General features: G+C 41.5%; 1 protein-coding gene across 4 annotated transcripts; it reads right to left on the bottom strand.

Moving 5' to 3' along the window:
* Nucleotides 1-3,335: 3,335 nt before the first annotated feature.
* Nucleotides 3,336-8,422, bottom strand: LOC123190823 (beta-glucosidase 12). Of its 4 annotated transcripts, none has more exons than XM_044603555.1 (13): nt 8,238-8,422; nt 7,555-7,624; nt 6,726-6,784; nt 6,233-6,312; nt 6,020-6,097; nt 5,804-5,891; nt 4,853-5,108; nt 4,652-4,767; nt 4,338-4,573; nt 4,134-4,165; nt 3,943-4,045; nt 3,752-3,860; nt 3,336-3,673 (listed from the first exon to the last, which is right to left on the bottom strand). In XM_044603555.1, exons 2-13 carry the CDS (start codon nt 7,621-7,623, stop codon nt 3,472-3,474), a joined length of 1,428 nt encoding a protein of 475 aa, XP_044459490.1. In that variant the 5' UTR covers nt 7,624; nt 8,238-8,422; the 3' UTR covers nt 3,336-3,471. The 4 variants fall into 4 exon arrangements, with proteins under 4 accessions (XP_044459490.1, XP_044459488.1, XP_044459487.1 ...); XM_044603553.1 differs by having other exon boundaries at nt 4,853-5,015; nt 6,233-6,308; nt 8,238-8,416; XM_044603552.1 differs by having other exon boundaries at nt 4,338-4,555; nt 6,233-6,308; nt 8,238-8,416.
* Between the last annotated feature and the right edge of the window lie 4,256 nt (nt 8,423-12,678).

The raw sequence follows: 12,678 nt of genomic DNA on the forward strand, positions 1-12,678 counted from the left end.
ATTTAATCCAAAGCTCCCAACTACTTTCAACTGTTAGCTTTTTTTTTTGTGAAGTAAAGGGAGTTTTATTCAAATGTCATAGTGTTACAGTCGAGAGGCCACAAATCCTCAATACAAGGTGGAACCGAACGCAGCCACACTGCTGTAGTCCGTTCGGAACGACTATACTTGGCCAAACGATCGGCAACTCTATTCTGAGACCGACAAATTTTCAGAGGTACAAACTCCCTATTACTCATCAACTCCTTAATTTCTAGAACCAAATGACCGTAGGCGGAGCGAGATAAAGCATCGCTTGAGAGACTCGCCAAGGCTTCATAGGAGTCCGACTGAACGACGACCGGAAGAACCGAGTGTTGGATGGCCAAGGCCATACCCTGCATGAGCTTCTTTTATTTGAAACTGTTAGCTTGAAGGTACAACAGGGATAGCTTCTCTTTTCATTTGAAACTCTTGACTTAGTTAGACTGTACTCTGTTAAGAGTTTTATGATCAGGACGCAGGTTCATTTTAAAGTATCCTGTAAAAAAAAAGTTCATTTTAACAATAACATGTTTCTAAATACGTCAACATATTCTTACCGTAGGAACTTCTTTTAATACGAGATGCATATGTATTACAAAAATTTGTATGCTCCAAAAGAAGTTTGTTGCTTGTAAAAAAAGTTCATACATTCTGGAAATATGTTCATCCCATGTTAAAAAAAATGTGCATACATTCCAAAAAATGTTTGTGCCTTGTCAAAATGCAGTATATATTTTCCCGAATGGGAGTACAATATTTTAGAACTGTATGGACATTTGTATAGCCTTAAAAATATTTTGGTGTCAAGTATATCTTGAAGAAAACATACAAGAGAACATTTGGAAATTTGACTTGGGAATGTAAATGCAGTGCATATTAAATTGGATTATTTTCTGAACAACTTATTTCCAAAATATTGATGCAAGTTAACATGGAGCTTTTCTTATTGTGATAATTGCTTTGATTGATCTAGAGATCATTATAAAAAATTTGGTGTACAGAATATTTTGTAGAAAACATTCGATTGTGATATTTTTCTTGGAATTTTTTTTCTTTTTTTCTAAAGTACACTTTTTCGAGAAAAAAATATACAGTTAGTGTTAAGAATATTTTGAAGGAAAATACAAGTGTACACTGGAAAAATTGATTTTCAAATATAAATGCAGTACATAATCAATTGGATTTGTTGTCCTAAACATTTTGTTTGGAAGAACATGATTGTTGTTGTAAAGAATATCTTGAACATAGCATTGAGCTTCCTCTGTAGTAGAACTTACTTTGATTGATCTAGAGTTATTTAAAAAAGATGCATGTAGGTGTAAAGAATATTTGAAAAAAAAAATTCAGTCACTCTATCACTACAAATCATTAACATGTACTCTATGGCGAACCAACATGTGGTTGGATGGTTAGAGGGACAGTTGTATCCCAAGCCCACCAGGGTTCAAGTCCCGGTGTTCGCATTATTTCTGGATTTATTTCAGGATTTCCGGCGATGCACTTTCAGTGAGAGGAGACGTTCCCGTCGACGACGAGGCGCCTATGGTGACTTCATAAATTTCAAGATGACATGCCGGCTCAGTCTCTTGGAGGTGCTCATAGGGGTAGGGTGTGCATGTGTGCGTTCATAGGGGTGAGTGTATGCGCGTATGTATGAGTGCTTGCGTCTGTACCGATGTTTTAAAAAAATTTAACATGTACTCTATAATAATAAAACATGATCCATCCTTATCATCTACCACTCTGACATGTTCATCTAATAGCTTAATGATACAACCCTCCCTCCCTCTGCTGGTAAAGTACTTGCGAGTCCTAACTTTAGCATTGATAAGATAGGGAAAAAAGATTTGTGACACACTGGAGTGGGGGCACACAAATTGTCAACCGCTAGTCTACGCTAAGATTTGGAAACTCGTTTATGCATATCATCTATTTTCCCGCATATAGCACTACCAAAATATGTTAATCTGAGTGTAAATGGAAAGCAACATACATGTTTCTATGGGACCAGTTTCGAGGGTACACATATTTCGATAAATTGTCTGTACAACAACTTTTGTAGTGAAACCGTACCATTGTGGAAAAATCATTCACTCTGTCTTCTTCTTCCTGGTTGTCTGTTCTTCTAGTGCATCTTCTCTCCCTAGAATTCTTGTGTTCGAGTAGCAATGGTGTATTGGAAAGGGACCAAAGTGATTCCATTCTCAGTGACTTTTAGAGACGTCAATGGTAGTAACAACAATAGCAGAGGTATATCCGAACCTTTTGTGGCTGAGGTTAGTTGTTCTTGTATGTTTGATCTGGATTGAAGATTCATGTTTGTACAACGGTTGCTTATGCTTGCTATGTGTTCAATCTTATTTTTGTCGTTTGTACTTCTACTGGCTTGTTTTCTTCCAGGTACTTGCATATTTGACATATTGAGTCTTTGTAGTAAAGAAAAAAAAAGTCAAATCTTAAGTTGCAAATAATAATGGAAGTACTTAGTTTAGGAATGTAAAATGTGTTTGTCCGAAAAACAAACTTACACAATTTCAACGACCATGTTAGTTACAGAAATAGATAATTAATTAGTACATTAGTGCTGAGTTAAGTTACAGTGCTTGTACTGGCTTGTTCTCTTCCAAGAAGTCGCATCTTGGAATTGTTAAATACTTGCACTGAGAAACTTTGGATGTCAAATGTTATAACGTTATAACGCAAATAATAATCGATGGTAAGTTTACGTATGTAAAATGTGTTATAAGTTAGGAAACGGAAACTTGGACAATTTTAATGAGGATGTTAGTTATAGACACATACACTTAATCACAAATTAGTGTTAACTTAACTTATAGGGAACGAAACTTAAGCTGGTACTATTACATTATAGACTTGACTTCTGTGACTTAATGGATACACCATTTTTTATAGATATGGTGTATAAGCTTTCAGAGACTTGCCCAGAACCTTTAGCTTGAGTGTAAGGGGAGGAAACCGGCTATTCGAACTAGCGGAAATGATTAATATGAGATTGTGAATTCAAATGTAGGCACTAGTTATGAAACTTATCCAGTTAAGTTAATTAGGGTGCCACATAGTAGTATATGAATGTCTTTGGCAAGTTAGTTGGATGACTTAACGAAAATAAATTTTTTATTTTGTTTACTGTTGTTACTTCAATCTATAATCGTAAGTTTTCTGATATAAACATGAAGCTGAAGAGCAGTATGTTGAATTAAACATTTTATTGTACTACATTTTGTATCATATTAGTTGTTAATATTTTATAGTATTATAATTTAATTTTTAAGGTTCAAGTATTGATAAACTTTGGTATCACTAGATACGTTCTTGCACAAGCCTCCTGTTACATTGATCTTTACACTGCAGAGTATTTTCTTGTTCCATCAAACTGCACAATCAGGCAAGCATCTATTGCAATCTGCAATATGTACAACGCCTCCATTATTTGTCGCTGGTTTCCAGGTTATCTGTGGGATCATCATTGAGAAAATTCTTGAACCAGCCAGCAGAGCGCTTGGGGTACCGTTTCAGACCATGGTTGTAGTCCACAAAGTGTAACCCAAACCGCACTGTGTACCCGCTCTCCCACTCGAAGTTGTCGAGCAGCGACCACACGAAATACCCCTTCACGTTTGCCCCGTCCCTACAGAAAATCAGTTGATGTAAGATTTCGAGACTTGTTGATAGAGTCGGATTGTAAAATTAAGCTGCTACCACCGACCTGATCGCACTCAGCAGGGCATCAAGGTGCCTACGGTGGTAGTCTATCCTGGCGTCATCCTTGAGGGCTTCATTTAGTGGTAGGCTCTTGTTGTTGGCTTCATCGAATCCTAAAATACACAAAGAGAAAAATAATAATTCAGATAAGTTTTGATCTCATTGTTCCTATCTAGCGGAGGAAAATGCACTTGCCATTTTCAGTGATGTAGATGGTTGGATTGTGGTACTTTTCCTTGAGAAAAAGTAGCAGATCATGGAGGCCTTGAGGGTAGACGTAGAGCCAAGGCGAAGCAGCCTACATGCAGGTCATTTAATCGACCCAAAGAAGTTGGGAGAAAACTGAAGGAAGATTTATCTGTTTATGTGGATAAGTTGCAAGTTACCTGAGGACCTATGGGGACACCATTTCGAACACCTGAGATAATTGGGCAATGTTAGCATGCAATATTAACATATGTAATCAGTGGCAATGTCTCTATCATTCAATTAATATTTATTTATAAAAGGGAATAATTTCCTTGATATTATTAGGCTGGCAAATGAAGAACAGAGACAGATTGATCGTTGATTTAGCATGATCGACTCACCCGTAAGATTAGCTTGAGCATCAGTAGAGTAGCTGTTCCTCAAGCAATTAGACGGAGGAATGCTATAAACGTAGTTTGTACTATAGTAGTTGATTCCAATGAAGTCAAATGCACCCTTCACCAATTTAGACTGTTGTCTGGTGAACTGTGGCAGGCGGTTTCCGACCAGTACTTTCATGCTCTCGGGATAGTCTCCTCTGCTGAGCGGGTCCAAAAACCTACAGTTTTTTTTATTCCTAGAATAAGATCAATTTGCATTCTCTTCTAAACACATAGGACGAAATTATGCCAGCGTGAAAGCGTAAAGACTTTACCATCCAAGCATGAATTCTATAGCTCGTTTCATCGCAACAATACTAGATTTTGTACCGGACAAGGGAGTAGCCCAATATGAGACCAAAGCTATTCCAATCTTGCCCTTTTGCACGCCCTGCATTTTGTTGATGTACACCATATCAATCACGTTCATGGACGAACTGCGGCTGCATGATATGATAAAGGGCTGGGTCGGTCACCTTATATTTCTGTTTATACAATCTCACGGCTTCTGCATGAGCGAGTATCTGATGGTGGCTGACAATGTATGGCTCCCTCCCTGAATCCCCAGTGCTACAGTTTGCCTCCTCCCAGGGAGAACACCGGCCAGGTGCAGCTACGCCCCCTGCATAACCTGAAACGCTGAAGGACCAGGGCTCGTTCAATGTGATCCAATGCTTCACCCGATCTCCAAATTCTCTGAAGCATACTTCAGCAAAGTCTTTATAGTCATTTCTGCACCAGTGTCAGTTGGTTATCTTTTATATCTAAATAGCTTAGACCCCACTAATATATTTCTCTCAACATGTAAGCATGCCACCTCATCACACAACATGCATGAAAAATGCCCACTCCCACTAACCTATTTCTTTCAACATGCAAACATGCATGCCACAACATCATGCAACATGTATGGGAAAAGACTCACCTGAACATGCAAAAATACATGAGAATTTTCATTTCATTATGTTATTTATATTTAATAAATACTTTACAACTACACAATAATCAAAGACAAAAAATAATATGTATTATCACTTTTAGCTCTTATATTATTACTCAAAATATTCGATGGATCTCATGAAAAAATGTTGCAAAATATACTGCAACAATGTGCGGGCCATCATCTAGTTTTGAAAGTTAATGTATACATGTTTACACATGATACTACCTTCACCTGAAATGAAATAGTTTTACAAAGCGTGTAGCCACACTTTTTCAATCTTCAACCACTAATGTGTAAAACCTATAGAGTATTAAGGTACACTAGGAGAAATGCTTCCGTTTGACTTCTCATAAAAAATATACAATATATTTTGTAATCATTTTCCTTGCTTATTCATAAGTTACCCTGATAGAGTTGCATTCTCATGTCTAAAACGTCAACTGAGGGAGTTATGTTCTTAGAAAACAAATAGTGGTTGACTTACATGATATTAGGGCTAAGAAATCCTCCATATTTATCTTCCAATCCCTGTGGAGAGTCCCAGTGAAAAAGGGTCACAAATGGTTGCACCCCTGTAGATATAGAAAAGTTGTCAAATCTTAAGAATAGTCTAATGAAATAAAGAAAAGACCTGATGTTCCATGCAGTTTAATAGATTACATAATAAATCTAATTAAATATTGACGGTTCAGCATCATACCTTTGGACAACAGCTCATCTATCAAGTTGTTGTAGAACTTAATGCCTTCTCGGTTGACTCCACCTCTCAGAGTTCCATCTGTCATGCATTAAACATTAATTAAGATCAATTGAACATTCTATATCGACTAGGAAATGGGAAGATGATGCAAAATAGAGTATTCTACTTGGAACAAAAAAGAGAGTTGAGGTATCCAGTTTGAAAATATCATACCTGGAAGAATTCTCGTCCATGAGATGGAGAATCTGTATGCGTCCATTCCCATATCCTTCATGAGGCGCACATCTTCCTGTCTTTTTGGAAAATTAGGATCGGTATTCCCTTTGTTCGAAGATAATTGAATTTCTATGTTTGTCCTAAGTCAAACTTCACTAAGATTGACCAAATCTATACAAGGATACACCAACATCTACAACGCTAAATTTGCTTCATTAGATGCATTATGAAATAGATTTTCATATAATATATATTTCATATTGTAGATCCATGCTGATTTTCCTGTAGATTTTATCAAACTTTAAAAAGTTTTACTTAGGACAATCTTTTATTTTTTAAGGGAGGGTGTACCTAGTTTCTTTTTGTAGGATTGGAACTAAAATTCAAAGATCTTGTCACCGTGTGATCTTGATCAGCAACTTTGACCATATAATTTGTAAAAAAATCCTAAAGATCTAGTTGAAAAGCAAGACATATAAATTATCCCTACCTTGTAAAGATGGTAGGAGTCCACTGCCACATCCCCATTGCTCCTGTCGGTGATTTTTTCTGCAAAACATTACTTTCTCAGTAGAGCTTTATTAAAAAGGGCTATTCTGCTCATTTATATTCATTTTGTTGAAAGTAAAAACCTCAATTCTAAATTTAAATTACTTTGTTGGCGATCACACCATTGGTGGATAGAATGGCCTAGTTGTCCATATAACTACAAATATTGGATAATAAAAAAAACAAATAGAAATATTGGCATTGAAAGTTCGTAAGATACTCGGACATACATCCCTTGAGATAATATTACCATAATGTTAGTCCTTTTGTTAATATTTACATTCTCCAACACAAAACTTTGACTCTATTTTTCTTACAATTGTGTTTGTAAAAAAATCTGGTACTATGCAAATATTTTCGCAAATAAATCTCATGTTTCTGTTTTTAACCTCACTGTACTAAACAACTAATAGTCAAAGTTGTATAAGTTTGATTTTAAGCTTTGTACGTGAGTAGTATATAGTATATCATTTTTTTTGCGGGTAAGTATATAGTATATCATTACTACCATGTTTCTTATTCTAAGTTGCCTAATACTTTGTTAAACAAGAATTGATTTCCCAAGCGTTGGATTAGCTTTGAGGTGTGCGTGTGTGTGGTTAAACACTATGAATGCTTCATGCACTAAAATTTGCCTAAATAAAAAGGTGATTTCTTGACCTCTCAAAAAATCTTTGATAATGTTCTTATTAACAAGATTGTACAAACATTTTGCTAACAAAAAAAGAGATAGATACACTGCGTTTAAAAGATGTATATACTGCACATGCCTGGGTGCTGGTGAGTGAAGTTGTCCCAGATGCTTGATCCCCTACCCCCCTCCATTGCACCACCCTCATACTGCAGCATGTGAATATCGACCATATTTGTAATAAGATGCTAGACCAAAAAGAATTCATAATGTAGATATAACTAATTTAGAGTGAAAAATGTCGTTAGTCCATGAATTCAAACTGATTTCACGCTTTAAGCCAACTACTTGAAAAGTGATCAGATTTAGGTCATAAACTCGTTTATTTGATCAAATAACACCAACACCGATTCGAGGCGGAAAAGACGGCCATATGGCTACCACATCAGCATTTCCTTTAATCGCTCAAGAGCGGACTAGTATTTACAAGAGGCTTTTTGTAAAACAGCAAAGTCTGATCCGATTACCAAATTGCTTTGATTCTGATGAAAATCTGAATTGATGGATTTTTTTAAATGCCATGCAGGCTTGCCCACCATTAGAAGATGAAGTTGTTTGTATATGAAATGCAGCGTACAGTTTAGTATATTACAACATTTCTTTTCATGAGTTGTTGGCCTAAAACATGCAATCAATTTGAGTCCGGTCGGTGAATGACTATCACGCAGCATCAGCTTATGCTACAGCATTCATACTTGTCAACAGATTTTGCTGAACTAAGAAAGGAAACCATAGATCAATGAAGGAAAAACGAGTGGAAACCTGGTAGGACGAGGAGGCCGTCCCAAAGATGAAGCCCTTGGGGAAGCTCCTCCGGCTTATGGGCTGCAGGCCATAGGCGCCGTCGTCGGCACTGGAAGCGACAACCAGAAGGAGAAGTGGGAGGAAAACCACCAGCAAAGCTCTTGCAGCCATATGGTGTGTGATAATACCGGCTATGTTTCAGCGTCAAAGGCTTACCTCGGCACCACCTATATAGGCATGTGTCTGTATGTATATGTTTTTTTAGAAAAGGAGGAATACCCCCGGCTTCTGCATCTGGATGATGCATACGGTCAATTTATTAATTATTAATACAAGACCTTATAAAGTCGTACAACAGTAAGATCAAAACCACCATCTTCGCAACCTCTGTCGCTACTCCTATCTAACTGATGAAGGGGCGCTGATGCTCTGGACCTAATATCAAACAGACCTCGCAGCTAAACCTAACATCTAAGACCTGAGGTCCCATCCAGGACGCCTGCCGGGTACGGGCACCCACCAGTCTGGCGTGCTCCTCAACCAGGACGCCTGGCGGGTATGAGGCTGCCACAGCCACCCGCCACATATCCATCTTCAGAGTTGTACTGTTGCATCGGCCTTGCCCGGTCTCGCGCCGCCGACGCCACCACGACGCCAGACAGCGTCGACCTCCTGCGCGTGTCCGTCACCACACATCTGACGCCAAGCCTCCGCTGCTCCATGCCGCCAAGAGCCGCCGCCAAGAATATATAGAACGAAACACCGCTCCACCGAAAGGGAGGCAGCACACCCCCACCCCTCACCTGCAGACCCTTCCATCCGATCCCAATGTTCTTGGAGTCGCCTCCAGGAAGGTTTTCGGTGCACGGGGCGCCGCCGACGCCCAATCCGCATCGGATCTTGGGCTTTCACCCGGACATGGGGGAGTGGAGAGATGGTGCCCTCAGCAGCGCCCCCAAGGAGGAAAGCGGCGCCAAAAAACGGCGTCGCCGCTGCCAGCCAGCCAAGGCGGCCAAGGTTTCTCCCGGACACCGATCTGCCCCACCAGAACACACCGGAGTTGGATCCGGCAAGATCCAAACCGAACTGGGGACTGGGAAGGGATGCATGGAAGAGAAGGGGCAATACCTCCAGATCTGGCACGCCTGTGGCTCGCCGTCCTCACGGCCGAACCCTCAGACACGCCGCACGCCACGCCAGCAGGGGCCGCCGCCCCTGGATCCGATGGCCTCCGTGAAAAAGCGCCGAAGACCCCGCCGCCACCTTCCCCGGCGCCCGCGCGGGCTTTCCCGGCATTCGTCTCCGGTGGCGGCGAGGGGGTGGGGGAGGTAGGGGGAGGCGGCGGGGGAAAACTCTAGACTCCCCCGAGTCGCCCTAGGGGCGACACCTATAAAAATGGGGGATAGTATGAGTACCAAGATAAACACGGTCCTCAGAATTTTTTAAATGAGTATCAAGATATTTTTTGATGAATGGTTTCCACTACACACCAAACTTGATCCTCAATAAATGGGAGAAAACCCCTGTGCATCACCTGTCAATTCTAGAAATTGAACTCGGATCGTTAGGCTGCATAACCGCATGCCCAACCACTGAGTCAAGGACCAACCGTCTGTATGTATATGTAGTGGAAAAACAATCTGGACTTCTAATATATTCTTCTGAAATTATGTGTTGATTGGATCGCAGTAACAGGGACGGCACAGCCGTCCTGCCCGAAGGAAAATGCCCGTGCTGACTGACTAGCTGTAGCACGCGGATATCAAACTTTTTTTAGATATACACGTGGCTAGCTAAGGGCAACTCCCAAGGCGAATCATTAGTAACCGCCTACAAATATCTTTACCGTATTCCCCCGCAAAAAAAAAAATAAATCTTTACCGTATTGTCCTGACACTTTTAGCCATTCAACAATGGTCTTGACGCCCGAAATTCAACGAACCGGCACCAAATTAAGGGGAGGTTTGAGAGAGTATGGAAGTCCCCGCATCGGCTTCGACAACGTGGACCCATCCAAAACTGAGCCAAAGCTCGCGGATTCTCCCAATCCTTCTAATCCTTCCGCGTGAAAGCCCGATCTAGTTCCCTGCTGTACATTGCCAGATGGAGCCACCAGAGGAGCGAAAGACGATGTTTGTCCTCCCGAAGGACCCAGAGGAGGTTGCTCACAAGGTCGCGCCCGCGCTACGCCAAGGTCGACGCGTCAAGGCGAAGGAGAAGGCAGTGGCGGCAGGTCCTCATCAAAAGGCGAAGGCGGCAGTAGAGAAGCCAATGCAGCTCGGTCAATCACGGAGCTCTTGTCCGCCGTTGTCTGGTCAGTATTTTTCAGAAGACTCAACCATGCGCAGCGGCGGCAAACGACAAGGCGATGATGGACATCATCCTCGACGAAGATGGCTATGAAGACAAGCAAGTCTATGACTTCCAACCGGAACAAGAGCCACAGCCAGACACCCAACAGGCGTACACCAAGGTGTCGGAGTTTAAGCCGGATGACCACTGGCCGTTGGGTGCCGACCCAAAGAAGAAGAGTAGGGGAACCGCATACTCGAACAAGGATGAGCTCATCTGTGAGGCATGGTTGACCCTAGCTAGTGTGGATACATTTCATGGCATGGAGCAAAAGGGCATGACATTTTAGCAAAGTATGCATGATTGGTTCCATGAGTAAAAGTGTTACGATCTCTACCGCATGAAAGTGATCCATAATCACAATCCAAAGTTGTTAGGCCATCGATGATACATTATTCAAGAGGCCGTCAACAAGTTTTGTGACTTGTACAAACAAGTACAAAACCAGTGGCGAAATGGCACAACACTCGAAGAGCCCATAAGGTTTGTGACTTGTTACTCTACTGTGGATTGATCATCTGATTGATTTGACTTTTTTATGGGATCTGATTGATTTGCTGCAATGCATGCCGCTAGCTAACTGCATCAGCCCACGCTAACGCGCGCATCCGATCTGATTAAAAAGTCGGTTGGTAGTTCCATACTTCCATCCAAAATCTCAATCTTGTAGCGAAAGGTCTTGCTTTATTCGTTTCCTTTGCATCCGTACAAAGCTCGAAGAGCATATATTTGTGAGGCTGATCCCTAAGTGCAAAGTTTAATGTGCTGATCCCTAAGTGCAAAGTTTAATGTGCCAACCAATGTCCATAGAGAAAGACAAAGTATACACTTATATGCTCGTGGACGTGCTGTGTACTTCTGCTGCATGGTACCAGCGATTCAGAGTCTTGTATATCTTGTGCTGATCTCGAAAAGGTGCCCCAACACCAGCACGATAACTTTCAAGCGGGCGCAGTATGCAGATCACGAGCATCGCTGGTAATCAATGAATTTGGCAGCTCTTCTGTCAACATTCAAGAAAATGATTACGATCGCGTGGATGGCGAAATCGTACACGTTCGGCACCACTGCTATGCGCTAGTATATGTGTAGGCCGATCGAGACTTTGCTGAAGATGCGTTCTGTGTTCAGCTAGCACAATCACGACTGATGGGTGTGGGCGCATCTGTCGCTGTAGTTGTAGTAATGTACTGTACGCGATAATGGGAACCGTATGCCACAAGGGAAAATAAGCCGAAAGACGGCACGATATCAGTGTGAAACAAACGCATGCACGTACTGACTTGATGAGTCACAAATCTTCCAACTACCAACTTTCAACTGCTAGCTTGAATGTACAACAGGGAAAGATTATTTTTGCTCTGAAACTATTGACTTCGTTAGACTGTTAGAGTTTTATGATCAACACACAGGTTCATCTAACATGCGCCGTAGAAAAGGTTCATTTTGACATGGACATGTTTTTTGCAAGAAAAACTTCCGATCTATAGACCCGTCAAAAGTTTTTGTGTCTGACTTAGATGAAACTAGAACGTTATTAATTTAGAATGGAGAAAGTATTCTACACTTTTTATGCGGGAGAAAGTACTCTATGACTAGTATGCAAGGACCAGCCAATGGAGAGATGATGGGTATTTAGACTAGAAAAAGGTTCATTTTACTATCCTAAATAAAGTTGATGGTTCACATAATCCTTTGATCTTTATTTCTGTTCCATTCACCCAAAATCAGTCCCTGAGTGGTTTGCCACGTCTCGGTGCTGACGTGGCAAAATGGTCAACGGTGGTTTTGACCTGCGAGTGGGTCTCCCTCGTACTGGGCTGAGAGGCATAGAGCTCCCAAGCAAGGCGAGGCGACGAACACGCGCGGCTGCAGGCCACCATACGTGCTCCTCGTCGTCAGGGCCTCCATGACTCCATGACCCGCACTCGGAGCGCCCAGTTTGTATCCGAGCATGTTGAGGCCTGCCGGCCACGACCACGGCGGCGCTGGCTGGGAGCGAGTGTGGGCAAGCATGGGAGGACCTGCATGCGTGGAGGCAGCAGCCTGTTGTGACAGGGCCGAAGCTTCCTGGAGTAGCTGGAAGCGCAGGAAACCGCGTCGAGCG

The sequence above is a fragment of the Triticum aestivum genome, chromosome 2A, assembly GCF_018294505.1.
Source record: "Triticum aestivum cultivar Chinese Spring chromosome 2A, IWGSC CS RefSeq v2.1, whole genome shotgun sequence".
In the NCBI taxonomy this organism is placed as follows: Eukaryota; Viridiplantae; Streptophyta; class Magnoliopsida; order Poales; family Poaceae; genus Triticum; species Triticum aestivum.

What these genes read in the sequence shown, in the direction of transcription:
- LOC123190823 (XM_044603551.1), bottom strand. Translation starts at nt 8,390, where the DNA reads ATGGCTGCAAGAGCTTTGCTGGTGGTTTTCCTCCCACTTCTCCTTCTG. An exon ending in CGGCCTCCTCGTCCTACCAG is followed by an intron (nt 7,625 to 8,237) that starts GTTTCCACTCGT and finishes CACATGCTGCAG; the next exon opens with TATGAGGGTGGTGCAATGGA. An exon ending in GTGTCCCCATAGGTCCTCAG is followed by an intron (nt 4,046 to 4,133) that starts GTAACTTGCAAC and finishes ACCTGCATGTAG; the next exon opens with GCTGCTTCGCCTTGGCTCTA.